The sequence below is a fragment of the Ammodytes marinus genome (assembly GCF_949987685.1).
Source record: "Ammodytes marinus genome assembly, chromosome: 18".
Taxonomy (NCBI): domain Eukaryota; kingdom Metazoa; phylum Chordata; class Actinopteri; order Uranoscopiformes; family Ammodytidae; genus Ammodytes; species Ammodytes marinus.
Genome location: NC_137222.1, coordinates 6,886,645 through 6,902,415, shown reverse-complemented (window position 1 = coordinate 6,902,415; position 15,771 = coordinate 6,886,645). Strand labels below are relative to the sequence as shown.

Here is a 15,771-nt window from a genome sequence, read left to right as displayed (position 1 = left end):
AGTTGTCAGATGGTTGTTGGCCTTGATGCTAGCAATAAATTCCAGTTGGGATTGGTCGTCACATTTTTTGGGGGGTTGGTTGTCACATGTTATCCAAAGGGTGCAGCCAGGAAAGGAACCCAATAACAAAAGAAAATGTCAAGCTGTATCCTCACTGAGAAGGAGAGAATTGAGCAGGAAAGGCAGCTAGCATGCAAAAGACAAAAAGGGCAACAAAATCAAAACGACCCAGTGCATCCCAAACTAGACCAGTTGCCAAGGCTACTGCACCCCAGTGCACTCCACCCCAGCTGGGGAAGAATAAACAGAAGAGAAAGAGAGGAGGAGGAATCTTCATCAGATGAAGAGGATAGTTTGTGTTTGGTTTGTATGGAAACGCTCTCCAGCACCCATTCAGGGGAGGTAAGGGAGAAGTGTTGTATGTGCAACCAGTGGGCACACACTCTCTGCTTAGTTAGAGTGAGCAGACCCTACATTTGCCATCACTGTAACTCAGATAGTGAATGTGTGTATCCTAGTTGAGTAGGCAATTATTGTTAGACCTATTTGTTTTGTTCTTTATGTTGTTACATACAGTAGGTTGGTCTTAATATGGATTTCCTTTTTGTTAATTCCTTGCTCATTTTGTGTTAAGATGCATAAAGTTATGTAGGCCTATTTTTCAACTTGGACAATGAAATTAAACTTTCAAATGTAGTTCTGCTTTCTTGCCTTCTTTTTAAGATTTTTCCCATAAAGATAACATTGTGAAAAACAACCCCATAGTGTGTGACAACCATCCCCCACAATGTGTTTTTGATGGTAAATTTCTTCTTTATTACAATAAGTTAGAAAAAGTGAGGCGTTCACATTTCAAGCCAACACCTTAAGCTTCAATTTAATGTAGGAATGACTATTGAAAGATGTTTAGGTGATGAGCAATTCCCACTAGAGTAAAAAGTGTGCCTACTTACCCCGGTCTCCCCTATCCCACAAGTTCAAGGTTCCTGGCCACAAAACAACAACGTCATCTGAGCACTGGGAACAAAGGGTGGAGGGGGGAAATGCTGAAAGGACAGGTATCAAGGTTCTAGATTTACATTCTGTAGGTTACTTGTGGTGCAGTAGATACACTGTCTTTACAGCCTAAACTTAACAACTTCCAGTGAAAAATTGGCAAGTTAATAAAGCTTGTGGTGTATCAATTCTCCACATGATTGATGGACACGTACATGAAAGTTATGGCCACTAAACTACTACCTCATCTAAAAACAGGGAAGGAACTTTAATCGTGTCTTGAACTTAGCAAATCTGCCTCTGAAAACTGTAATACAGCAGAATTGTATGTAAATCTTTCTCTTTGGTAAATCGGTTTCCATCCAGCTGTTTTAAACACATTTTTATTTGGTTTTGACTGGCACTCTTAATTACATCATCCCCACGCACTTACTCCTTCTGCAATGGTTTAACGGTACCTGACTTGAGAATTAGCACCAGCTGTTTAAATCAATTCCCAACTGTAAATATTCACATAAAAGTAGTGGACGGAAATGCTCACTGCTTTTACTTCTACCAATGATGATTGTGTTGTTTCAGTCTAGGGTATTATCTACAAGAGAGTATATAAATCTACTAACAAATATGTGGATTTATATACTGTAGTTTACATGTACAGTAGAGCAGAATTTAGCTTGACCACTCATTGCAAAACATGGTCCCTAAAACACTGGTAAACAGAAAAAATATGAGCTAGATTTAGCTTGTTATTGAAACGACATTTGTGTTGTTGCAGTCTCCACACGCATAGAGATACTTTTTCTAGATTTATAAGAAAAAGAGCATATCAAATGTTATGTCAACGATACTTGTGGTGTTTCAGTCTCCCACAAGACTGAGGAACACGTACACGAGAGTAATGGCCACAAAACAACGACCTCATCTGAGTACAGGGAAGAGGAGAACATAGAAAGAACATCTGAGAGGAGAGGTTTATCTTTTATGCGAAGTGGTTTTCTTGTAGATTTACGGCAGCTATATACGATAGATTACTTGTGCTGGTGCAGTAAATATGGAGTAGATAAACTCTCACTCTGCAGCTCGCAGTGAAAAATGTTAAGTGGAAACAACATGTGCATCTAAATTTATCTCTTACCTACATGATAGCCTGTCAGTCAACATGCGCTATGGGGCTAAATCCTCATTTGGTGTCAACTGTAGCGCTGTATGAGACGATTGGCGTATAATTTTTTTTTTTTAAACAGACAGACAGACAGAAGAAGTTAGTGTAAAAAATGTGTAGACTAGGAAAAGATTAATTGTACATTGTGAATGCTCATGAAATAGGAACACCATTTTTTTTGTCTTCACAATAATGTGAAAATTTTTTAATTACCCTTATGCCAATTTGGATCAACTGTTCACAGATAGTTAAAGCATTTAGTTTTATGGCATTTGGATGCCTCTAACAAAATCTTTCACGTTCTAAATACCAATAAGCATCCAGCTGTATTGTTTTCATCAACAATAGATGTTTACAGGATCTATGTTAGCAAAGATTGTCTTGTCAGTAGTCATTTGGGAAAACACTCTGAGATCATCTGTGCTGTGTCAATACAGATTGATTTTTCGAGTTATTGCTCCTTTGTAGTGCACCAAGTCATTGAAAATCCCGAGAGGGAAAGAGGCGGTGACGAGACTCCAGAGCTCACTTCGGGAGAGGAGGATGAAGAAAGAGAAGAGAACAGAAGAATGAAAAGGAAAGGTAGAATTCGAAAGTGTGGTATAAGAGCGCAGTGATTCATAACTGGTTGCCAATGGGACCCCAAACATTTATCATGATGAGGTTAATAGGTGACAGTCTTGCATTTATAGCTCCATTAAATGTGGTGATTTTAATCATTTGCGCCCATTGTTGGGTCATAATTTTCTTGGTTTTCTTATTCACTTTGGCTACAAAGTTTAATAGGGTCTTAAAAAGTAGTATCCAATCGAAGTATCAGTAACAGTTTTAAATTTAGTTTTTCATATCTCCCTTTTCTGGATTTGGCATAATAATTGCACCACAGGTTAGATTATTAGTTATCGGGAGCTTTCAATTAAATCACGTGATGTTCTTAAAGAAAAGAAGTTTGCATTTTGTCGTGGTAAAGACTGGTTTGAGCACTTCAAAGGGTTTCTCGATATCGGCCTGAAAAATTGAGGTTGAGATTAAATTCTTGACATTCGATTTTGGCATACTTTTTTTTTTAAATCTCCAACACCATCATGACTTCTCGTTGGAAGATCATATGAGATGATCAAAAACTCAATCTAATCTCTACTAATCTCACCAGAATAGAGTTTGTGGTGGGATTGTTTGCCAACAGCAGTTTCCAAGGTCAATAACTCATTTTCTATTTCACCTTTATGCTACAAAGACACGCCCCGTCAGTTTGCCAGTCCACCCCAGGTATTACAAACTGTCAAATATAAAAAAAATCAGATTTGAATTGAATACCTTTGAGTTGGGCGCAGCATAACAGTAGGTCTTCTCAAAGAGACCGTCCTAAAATCTTGAAGATGCCTTTTTGGGTTCTGTCCAACCAGTTAAGAAACATTGCACTAGGTGAGGATAATGTCAGCTTTATAGAACATAGTCTTTATAGTAGAATCTAGTGGGATTCCTCTACCTAATCTATACGACCCCTCTGTAGCAGTAGCACCGATAGTAACCGATAGGCTACACCTGCTATGGTGTTGTGCTCTAGATTGACTGTAGCACAGCGGATGATATGGTAGACGAATCTTAAACAAAGATTCCTTCATCCCTCAAGGGCTCCTGCAACTCTTGATCTCAGGAAAGCCCCAGGCCAGACAGTTGTTTGGGATCATATACGATGATTTCAAAGGTAAGAGATAGAGACAGGAGACTGTTTGGTCGGTTCAGATCAGTGGACTGGAATCTCTTTCTGTTATTTGGATTCTGTTTTTCAAGTAGAAAACTCTGTGGAAAAATGTCTTTCATTGCATGTTTCAGGTTTTTCATTTTACTCATTATTTTCCTATGCATCTCCCTTGTGCTCGTGTTTACATGTGCATGATCAAGGTAAGTATTTTAAATTCATATTAAAACATCAAACAATTGACTACATTGACCTTTTTATTGATTTGGATGGATTGTGAGCTAAATATAGTATTATTCTTCCAACCTCACACTCTTTATACAAGCCCCTGTTTCTTTCTCTCAATGTAACTGTCTTTCACCGTGAACAATTCACAATTGATAAACACCAATAAAGCAGCATCTTGACTCGTAATGTTAATTTGTGGAACAATGTCCCATTGCCTCTCTAGTCTATGGAGTAATTGGCCATTTATATTTAATTAGGCAGTTCTTCCCCCACCGCTAGCGTGGCTCCCTCAGTGCTGAGAGAGGCACTTTATGGCGCTCCTCGAGCTGGCTTCCTTTAAACCAGCTCATTAATATTTCAGCTGGCATCATCAACCAAACAATAATAAAATAATAATGTGACGGCTGATTAAACAGCTAAACTCAGACTTTTTAATGTGCATTTAAATGTGTATTTGCATAAACATGCCTGGTAAACGCCTCTTTAGAGGACAGAGGATGCCTTGCAGCACACTATTGCAGCCAACTTCTGAAGCTTAATAAAACCTTAATTAGGTACCAGCCTCAGCCAAGATAATCGTACCGAGAATGTAGAGCAACAGCCCTACACCTCTCGCTGCTCCCATCTGAAAAATGCAGATTCCTGTGGTAAATTATAGCAGGTTTTCATTTCTCTCTCTGTGGAAATTGATAAAAAACGGTGTAACTAACACCATTATTCACAGCATATTTTTTATTTGTTTTTTTTAGCTTTGGTTTTAGGGTATACAATTTGGAAGACGTCTTAATGTATCAAGCATGTAGCGTAAAACCTGCCACATCATCCTGTTAGATTATTCATCGGTTTACAAAGAGAAATTTTAATCAAGAGCTCTTTATGAAAGAGAATCGAAGACGCTGGAAAATACAGAGCGAACAGAAAAGAGCTGAGAGGCAAGGGATGTGTTCAGGTTAACCAGGGTCAGAATGATTACATAGTGTCAGGTGCAGAAAACACCTATGCTGTATCACTCACTTCAAACCCCCTTGGTTATGATTCTTTATCTTATAATCTACTCATCCAGTCATGCAATAAAATTCCCAGACACAATTAACATGCATTTAACTCACATGCCTGCACACAGATACACAAACAGGCATGTACACACACACACACGAGTGGAATTCCCATCAGTAATCAGTGCAGCCCAGTGAAGCAGACTCAGCAAACCTGTGAGTGTAGAAATGGAGAGGGAGTGGTTTGTCTTCATTGAACCAGTATAGTCAGAAAGGAGTCATAAACCCCACTCGGAGTCATTTGTTACCTCACTGACATTTGAGAGTAAAACCGTCACACACCTCTTTCAGTGAAAGTCATTTATCAATTCCTACTGTCACTGAAGAATCTTATGAGAAAACTTAAAGCCGATGCGATCCAAAGTTTGAAGTATTGACTTCAACGCTAACTATCCTCCTCTAGTAAAACAGACTTAAATCTGTCTCTTTTTCTTTCAGACTGTGAGTGCTACGGCCACTCCAACCGCTGCAGCTACATCGACTACCTGAACATCGTGACATGCGTCAGCTGTAAGCACAACACCAGGGGCCAGAACTGCCAACACTGCAGACTGGGATACTTCCGCAACGCCTCAGCCGAACTGGACGACGAGGGCGTCTGCATCGGTAAGTGTGTGAGAGGGGGCAGAGAGAGTGCACTGAGGGGGACAGGGTGTGTGTGAGGATAATAGAGGAATCCAAGAAGGAGATGCTATTGTTACCATTTAGAAACAAATTAAGTGACTACACTTTTTTAAAGTGAGTATTACCACATTAAGACATTCTAGGGGGGTCATTTTAAAATATATGTATTTAAGTTGTTTTTGCTTTGTACTTTGCAATTAGGATTTGGTTTGCACATAAAAACCCTTTAAGTGTTTAGGCTTACTATCTTGCTGCATTGTCCCTAAACAAGATCATTTAGAAGTCCAACATTGTTCACTTAATACTGATGCAAACAGCACCAAGCCCCTTAAAGCTGAAAGTCAACACTTAAACCTTGTTCAAAATCAAATGTGCAGAACTATAGAGCCTAAACAATGAAAACACACAAGACTGTTCTACTATTTCCAACTGCACTGCAGATACCCTTGAGTCTCCATGGACAGTGATTTATACTGTTTATATTTACTCTTCTTTAATTAAGGGCATGTCCTAATAATAAGAGGTCACTCTGCTTGCATAGCTGTGGAGCGAAAATCTGGTGTTGATTTGGATCCATCTGTAGGTGGACTGCAGGGGGTTGGAGGGTAAGCTCGGCGCTGTAGGTGCACACACAGGGCCAGGACTTGGAGTCAGCACAAATAAGGCCCCATTAGCTCATCTGCCAGCACGCTGGCACACCAAGCAAGGCAACAGAAATCAGTTCACACCAGCGTCTCTAGAGCGAGGACAGTGCGTTCCCAAACACTAATGCGTTTGCACAAACATTTTACACAGCTGCGCATTCTCCACACACATTGACTCTTAGTGGCTCACATGCAGTCCCAGCGTGAGCACACATGACCCACAAACACGCAATACCAACCGCATTGTTTAATCTGGTCCTAATGGCTTGTTTTGCTTTGATTAATATTTTAATGTTTTTAGAGTGAATTATTTTTATTTTGAGTTTAGGCAAAAAGTAATCTATGGGCTTAGATCAATCATGAAAGAAAAGTTGTCTCATCATCAACTGACTGTCAAACGAGATAGAAAAATGCAGCTCTGCAGTTCTGTACCATCTCTGATCTGCTACCAACTATCACTAATCTGGATATCATTCAGCTTCTATACATTTATGTATTTGTAATGATAATGACTTGCAGAAATGAACTTTGTTTATGTAAAACAAAACAAAAAATCTTGTGTTAAAAAGGTCAACGCTTGAGAGGTAAATCTGTCTGGTATGACATGAAGCTTACAGAGTTAGTATTTCAATACAAGAATAATAAAAAGATGTGTTTCTCTGAGAGTAAATATGAGTTTGCAGTGTTTGATAGACATTCAAATTGTAAGATTATCAACCATCAACAATTTGTTTAATTATACTTTTTGACACAGGGCATCTGTTATTTTCTTTATCTCCTTGGATAAGAGAGTAGCCACAAAGTAATCTTTTCTCAGTCTGATAGGCTCTATAATATGTGTTGTTTTTAGGAAATTGATGTCAAGGACTACGTTAAACTCTTGGAGACCTTAGGACAGTTTATGTTCTTTTGAGATGAGATCACAACATGATATATTATCTGAGTTGAAGGTATTAAAAACACTTTTCGCCAAGAATGTAAAAGATGGGTAAAACATAAAAATAATTCAACATACTGTACGAAAGGGTTGAATGTTCAGGTCTGAATCTCTGCAGCACCTTGGGACGTGTCTTTCCTCTGGAGAAACTATATGTACAGAACTGGAGCTCTGAAGGGCTTCAGTACCAAGGATAGTTGTCAAATTCACACATTTCTGGCTGAACTTAATTCAATTCTAGATCAAATCCAAAAAAATTACAATCGGGAATTTGTAAATGACTCCATCTCGACTCTTTTTCCTCCACCACTATTCTCTTTCAGAGTGTAACTGCAACCAGATGGGTTCTGTTCATGACCGGTGTAACGGCACGGGCTATTGCCAGTGTAAAGACGGTGCCACGGGGGCCAAGTGTGATGACTGTCTGCCCGGATATTACTGGAAACAAGGCTGCTACTGTGAGTATAAGGGTTCATGTCTAATGCCTCGTTTCCACCGAGTAGAGCAGGTCGGAGCGGCTCAGAGCGGGACAGCTCACTTTTAAGAATCTCGGTGGTGTTTCCACCGCCGACCCTACCCTTACTGGTAGGGCAGGGTTTAGGCTGGACTGCGATAGCCGCCGCCAGAATATGGGTCAAACTATCGGGCTGTGGAACAACTGTGGTCAAGCCAGCGGTCTCTCGTTTTGGCTTGGTCAAACCAGCGGCTTCTTTATTTATTCCCCCCGTGTTGTTGTGAGCACAGAGACGGCTCCGTGCAACTGATAGAGACAGTGAGCGAACAGCGCTGGCTGCGGCAGCTACGTGACATAGCAGTGGGACACAGTGTAGCCAACTGATTCATTTAATGACGAGGAAAAACACCACACAATAAACAGTGCTGCGCTCACATGTTCGCCAAAACATTACACTCTTCACTCTAGCCGAGGTGACTACACACGGCGGAAATGATTCTTTCGACCAATAAACGGACGTCATGTGTAGCTCCGCCTTTTCGGCACCGTTTCAGGCGGCTGGTACCCCAACGGAGGAGTACCGAAATTAGGAGCGGCTTAGAGCGGTTAGGTGCGCTTAAACCGTACCGTACCCAACCTTTGGCAAATGAAAAGCCAAACTACCCGGACCGAACCGCTCCGATCCGACTCGCTCTACTTGGTGGAAACGAGGCATAAAACAATGCAGGGGTGAACAATTGCCTTACAGGACCTTTGCGATTGCACTGTGCCACTTAGTTTATGCATCTCCCAATGTTTTCTTTACTACCATGGGAATAGATCATGTAGCTCATTAGCAGCATCAGCCGATCCTTTAATTGATGACCCCGTCACTCCTTAACCCCATTACAGGGAATGGCCTTCCTCTACCATCTACCATCTAGTTAGGGGCCCCTGTCTCACATAGACGACCCCCCACCCCCACACACGTGAAATCTCCATAGGGATGCATCCATTTTGACTGTGGGTTTATTATTACTATATTGGACATATTGAGGTAAATATTAGCTCAGTATGTTTCAGATCTAACATCTTACTCCAAATACTACAAAGACAATTATCTTTGGTGTGACAGAATAAGGTTAACTCATGTAATTATGTCTTGTCATAGAAATCTAATACTCTCTAGTTTTCTCTCAGTACATTTTAGGTCAAGTATCTTGTGCAGTACAACTACCTCTGTGCTTTTCCTAATGTCTTTTATAGCATTTTAATTATGCAATTATTTCCTCCAGTCATTACTTGACAAATACACACTATGCAGTGTATTTTCCTGCTGGAATTGAGACAGTGATTTTAACATGACCCTGATAAAGTGCAGGCTCAATAAAAACAGACAAGAGAAAAGGGCTGCAAAAACAAAAAAGGCAGGTGTTACCTGTAGGTGTCCCTTAGGCAAAGACTGGAGAATTTATCTTGCCTCTCTCCTTCCTCCCGTATTCTTTTTTACTTTGTTATTTCTGCCCTGGATTCTCCTCCTCCCCCGTATCTCTGTTTTCTATCGTGCTTTTTCAAACATTACCCCTCCTCATCTACCCCCATCTGTCTCTCTTTGCCATTCATCTTTCATTCGTCTTTCTTCACTCGCCCACTATCCTGTAACTGTCACTGTGCTGTGCCCTCTTAATTCCTGACTCCTCTCTCTTGCTTCTCTGTGTTTCCTCCTCCGTCACTCTGCTCACAGCTAACGTTTGCGACGAGGAAATGCTCCTGTGCCAGAACGGAGGAACGTGCTACGGGAACCAGAAGTGCATCTGTCCTCAAGAGTTCAAGGGGCTTCTGTGCCAACAGTCCCGCTGCGAGGCGGGCCAGGACTGCAGCGCCGCCTCTTCCCTGCACCTCTCCATGGTTACCCTGCTGCTCTGCACTCTGCTAGCCCACACGCTGGCTATGTTAACTCCCCACTGAGCCACCAAAACCCCCTCGGACTAAGGAATGTGTGTGTATGTGTGTGTGTACGTGAGGTGGGTGGTGACCCACAATGGGTCGAGGCCTGCCTGAGTCGTGGACCCGACGAACACACACCGCCGCACTCTCATTAGAGCACACACTCACAACACTGACTAGCCCCAATCTCGTTTCAAACACACACACACACACACAAACACACACCTCACAGTTAAGATACTGAGCGCGTGCTCAGGTGTGAGAAGGACAAACAAAGATGCAGACAAAAAAAGGGGGGGGGATCATACCAACCACTGTTCCCTTTATTCCTGAGCTGGAGCAATGTGCATCAAACCAAAAAGCATTAGAGAAAACACTTAAATCACCACTGTTTCACTACAAAGGGAATGGCTGTTGTAACCACAAGGACCTTTGCTTTTTTTTTTTTCTTGAGTTACGGATCTCGCCTCCGCTGGACTGATGGCCAACATGTGTGTGGACAGACGGGAGACATGATGTCGGCACGACGGACAGGGTCGGGAGGCGAGATGCACGTTTGAATCCTGCTGCTGAGGCCTACATAGTATATTAACCAGGTTTCATTTCTTCTCAAAAGATGAGACTTGTTTTGACTTTTATTCTATTTCTGCTGCGTTTTTTTATCATTATATCTTCAGTCATTGAATCTTACGTGCCCACTAACAGTCGCTGAGATTATACATATTATATAATATCCAAGGGGGTTACAAAATATAAAAAAACTAGTCACTATTATGGTTGTTATAGGAATGAGTGATTGTTGCCACACTTAGCGAGATTTATTCTTCACAGAGTATTCAGGAAGCAGAATTTAACTTATCAAAAGTATAAAAGAGAGAGAAAAGATATCAACCACGTATCAATATTATATGACATTATTTGAATATTTTTTGTAGAAATTATTTTTGTTTGGAGTTACAATAAATTATAAAAAAAATGACATTTACAAGTATTCAAAATGAGCATTTTATTACACTGAGTGTAAACCTTGCAGTAAATATGACTGTTATTTGCCTTCTTGCTTGTACTTTTTTTCATTCAATCAAGTGTCCACAGTTACATGATGTTAAAATGTTCTTCTTTTCAGTGGGGTATAGAAAAACAAAAAAGCTAAGTAAGTCTAGACGAAAAAAACAAAAAAAACATCACTTCACCTTTTATCATTCACTTTGGACATGGTGTGGAATGCTTTTTATTACAAACAAATGATTCAAGTTTGAAATCCAACAGTCTGTCTGACAATCACAAAGAACTGCTTTACTGTCAATAGAATATAAATTATTTTATTCTGATAAAAGTTGCAAAGAGCTTTTCTATCTGAAAATGTCACTTGAAGAGTGTCTGGGCTAATACAAAATAGTTTCCATTATACACAAAGTGGAGATACAGTATACTGATTTTCGACAGACCTGAGTGATATAGCGACTTACTTCAGGGTCAGTTTTTCTCATCTTTAACTTCCGGCAATCGCTTATTACAGTACAAGGCTGTTTCAGCAACATGTTCTGTTTTGCCAAAAATTTCCTTCAAGGTTTTCTTTACCCTGTAGCAAAGCCACAACATAATTTCACTAATAAATGTTGGACTGCTGAGTCAGACCAGGTACACAGTGGATAAAGAGCCATGGATTCTGCATTATAACAGGATATAGAGTACCTCAAAGATATAAGCAAGACTTTGAGGAATGACAAGCAAAGGACTATGGTATAACTCCTCTGTTTCTGAGCTGGTGGTAGTTGTATTAGCTATTCTGTGTATAGGGCTCATCCCCTCGGAGCCTGAATGGTGTCAAGAACTCAGACTAGGGAGAGAATAATTTATGAATGTAGAACATTGAAAAATTGTGTTAAGGTACAGAAGAAAATGTGTTGCAGGACATTGATTGCAAATTACTATTTGGATAGAGTGCAAACATATCACTTCTGACCAAAGAGAATTAAATTAAGTTTGGATGATTATATATTATCCAATACATGAAATATTACAGAAGTAGATGGACTCAACATTCATCCATGGTTCCCCCTTTAAAAATATTTAGTGGCTTTGTGTACAAATTTATCATTGAACAAATTAGGCATATTCATTTAAAAGTTTTTTTTTTCTTAAGACAAAAGGCATGCTGCTATTTAATTCCACCATACAAGACTTGAACTGCCACACAATGCCTTTATTCAAGACAAAACATTTATCATTAGGGTTTACTACACCAATACATTAATAATCAGTTCAACCCACCTAATATAATTATACATGGAGCAACACTGAGATATATACAAATGAATGAGAGTGAAGTCTCTGACCAAGCCTCTTCTCTTATTTCACTTCTGAATAGCTGAACAATGAGTGCAAAAGAAGCTTAATGGTCATTACATTTTATCTTTTGGATCCGTTTACAGCGACAGAGTGGGTGTCATAAATACATCTCAAAGCGGTCCGTGAGACGAGCCAACCACATTTATTAGCATTAAGCGATGAGAGATGGAGACCAGGACAAAGTACATACTGTCACAGCCATACATTGAATGTTACACAAACACTCATCTATGATCTCGTAAACGGACCAATACAAATTTAGACGGTATAGCACCTGCCAATGCTGGAGTGTGTGTGTGTGTATGTATGTGTGTGTGCGTTTCCTGAACGTGACTCACAGTTTAGTGAAAGATGTCTCTATCTCTGTACTGTTTTCCCAGCTGTACCACTGCCTCCTGTTTGGATTATTTTCGACTGTAGATTTCACATGGACCCTTGAGGCTTCCTCGTCTTGATTGCCCTAAATTTTCCTTTTGCAGACATCCTGTGTTTCCATAATACGCATGGCAGTACATACATGCAGTCATACATTCTACAGCCCGCCGTTTAAGTATGGTCAAATAACGTATTTTGGCCTTTAATTTGGAGGACTTGTTGGTTCAACTGGTCTAGTATATGTTGCCGATTACCTGTGTTTTATACAGATGTTTTTTTAAATCATGCACATTCCAATTAACATTTTGCACTGTTTCAATCACTTACAACTTACACTTTTGCACCCTTCATCTGTTCCCTTGTCTTGACAGACACAGGATTTAATGATAATGTCCTTTTTGCCCTGGACCTCAGCTATGGTTCACTCCTCTATTCTGGAGGCAAAATCACAACTGCCAGCCAGAATTATACATCAATAACGGATTAGAAATGTGTATTACAGGCATCTTTGTACAAATAAATGAGAGGCGACCGTACATGGAACTAGTCTGTGCCATATAATTCTGTGGTTATACCTCTAAAATCTGATCTCCTGTGGCTGCTGTACTTCAACGTCACTGAAAACAAACCAAGGAGCTAAATAAATAAATACAAATGCTTCCAAAATATAAATTATATATTTATTTTAAATAAATTATATATTTATTTTAAAACAATATTCAAGGACACCATTACAGACATTCTACTACCTAAACAATATGGGAAAGATTTATAGGCCAAATGTACTGTATTTACACACAAGTATTTTCCCACCATATTGCCATTTAACATGTGAAAATGTAGGTTTGGGCTGGTTTCATGTCATGTTCATATGTATTTAATAATAATCAGTATGCTGGCACACGGGTTGTTAGACACATATGGTTATATCACATAGCATATATAACATACATCGTGCAAACCTAGAAAAGCTGATAAAAACTAGTAAGCTGATTAAAACTAATGACAGGAAATAAATATTTTCATCTAAATGAAATAGTCTTGTGCCAACATGTATTAGCCTATCCGGTCAGCTGTCAATGTGGAGAAAATCCTTTCCACAAATTCAAATTTTGAAAAGCAATTACCTGTGTGCTCTTTTCCATTACAGGGAATAATAAAGCACTACAGCTAATAAAACCACTAAATAACTTCACATCCAGCATTCAAATTAGTGAATTTAGTATGACTGGAATAACTGCAACTACATTTTAAAATAACTTTGATAAAAAAAAACTCCAACTGTTTCCACCAGTAAAGCTGGTGAGGTATCACGGAATAAAACTGCATTAATATGCATGAATAATTTATGTTTCGGCAGGCCATCACCTAGTATGTGAATGCAACAGTTGGCATTGAGGTCTGACATCAACTTGTGTATAGTGGAGACATTGCAAATGAGCACACACTGATCAGATGAAGGTGCTCCTAGGACTTACATTAACAATAATGCGATTTACAAATGGAAATTGAACGCATATTATCATTAAATTAAATACACATTGTGCATCTTTGAGTCAGCAGAGTGTAATCCCACTCTGGTGAAGTTGCTGTCACTCATCCTGATGAGGTGTCTACCTGAGGCATCTAGCCTGAGGCTGAGCTAAAGAAATTTGTAAAGACACCCAGAGGCGTTGCCAAACATAAAAAAATGCTGGGGCACAAGGCCCTAGCACGCACTTCCCTAAAGAGCAAGTTTAAATCCATGGAAAGGATGGGTTAGGCATCTTTGCGGTGAATACAAATAACTGCAGGTGAAGAATTGAACTTAACAATTGCATATTCAGTACTCTGCAGCTTTGTGGAGAAGGTTAATTAAATAATGGACACAATATTGCTAGAAATAAGCTATCTACCAAGAGAAATAGAGTAAAGCAGACTACAGAGTGCAGTTTGGCTGCAAAGATGACATTGCCGTAGTAGTTTGGTTTGTCATCTGTGGATAAAGGCACGACAAACACCTGGGGCTATGACTGAGTGAGTGAATGAATATGAAAGCAAGTTACCCTCTAAATGTAGAGTCCAAAAGGTTTAGCATTTTATTAACAAAGAATAAGAAAAATCCTTGTGCTTTTAGTCGGTGAGTGGAGGAAGTTAGAAATGGGTTGGGCTTCTTTTTTTTTAAGACAAAACTCTGCCCTCTGGCTGTTTTGCCTGTTCAACTAATGCCATCAGAATATGCCGTTAATGAGCACTCTGCCTCACTCACATTATTGCTGAATAATTGCATGCTTTATAGTGCGTGTCAGCAAGGGCCGGGAGACTCCAGTCTGCAGTGTAGTTCAATACTGATAAACAACAGGATTTCATCGAATAAGTTTCAGTTTCAGCCGTCTGCCGGCTCCCTGTCCCTTTATCGCCCACTCATGATTTCTCTCTTTCCATCTTTACTGTTGTTTTTTCTCTGTAGTTTTTTTTCTCTGACTCGACATTATCTGACCGATGTCCAACGCTGATTGAGAGGACAGTCAGCTGATGCATGATGATACATTTAGTTAGACACCCAACCCACAATCTGAATGGAGTATTACAGAAGATAAGGGTGTATGTCTATTCTCTTCAATCCTTTGTCCTTATATTCTATCAATCACCACAACGTCTCCATCACTATAGCGGAGTGGCTAAGTGCTTATTTGTGTCAGAATCTTTCAGTTGATGATACAAGCGTGAAAATTGGAATGAGCAGTCTCCATGGGTCACTTGTCAAGGAAATTCTCAGAGACATTTAAATTTTAAAATTTCTCATATAGGGGAGAACGGGGTACTTTTTACATTTGCTCCCCTCTAAGCGAGCTAAAATGATTTATCACTCAAATTTACACATTTCCCATTAATTCAGGATGTTTCCTAGAAATGGGCATTAGCAGAATTTTTTCAAGACAAAGGGCAGTGAAAATATGATTGTTTTAAAAAAAGTTGTGATGTGGCTCACTTTACCCCAGCTGTGGGGTAAACTGATCCACTTTCTTTTTCCACTCTGAAACTACCATAACAACACATATTGTAACAGTAAGAATCCTGAAAGCTAGCCACACATTCCAGAACTAATGTTCTAGTAAAAGAATGATGGGTAAAAGAATGATGGGGTTTGGTCAATTAAGCAAAGCAAATTTTCTAAACACTTGAAAGTAATTCTGAACAAAATACAAAATCAAATACAACATATTATAATTCAAAAGGTTTTAATAAGATTCAAATTAAAGATAGAACCAGTTAGATTAGAACACAGTCTGGGGGTCAGAACACAGGACCCTTAGAGCCAGCTAGTGTCTGGGGG

The 15,771-nt window shown here is 39.6% G+C and overlaps 1 protein-coding gene across 1 annotated transcript in view; it reads left to right on the top strand.

Annotated features, from left to right (window-relative positions):
- Window positions 1–9,932, top strand: part of ntng2b (netrin g2b) — a gene marked incomplete at its 5' end in the record, with an annotated part of 54,323 nt that extends 44,391 nt beyond the window's left edge. Inside the window, 3 exons of the mRNA XM_080047249.1 lie at window positions 5,582–5,749; window positions 7,672–7,806; window positions 9,526–9,932. Of these exons, the coding sequence (XP_079903375.1) occupies window positions 5,582–5,749; window positions 7,672–7,806; window positions 9,526–9,749 (527 nt within the window). The 3' untranslated portion in view covers window positions 9,750–9,932. The remainder of the gene's footprint in view (window positions 1–5,581; window positions 5,750–7,671; window positions 7,807–9,525) is intronic.
- Window positions 9,933–15,771: the final 5,839 nt, after the last annotated feature.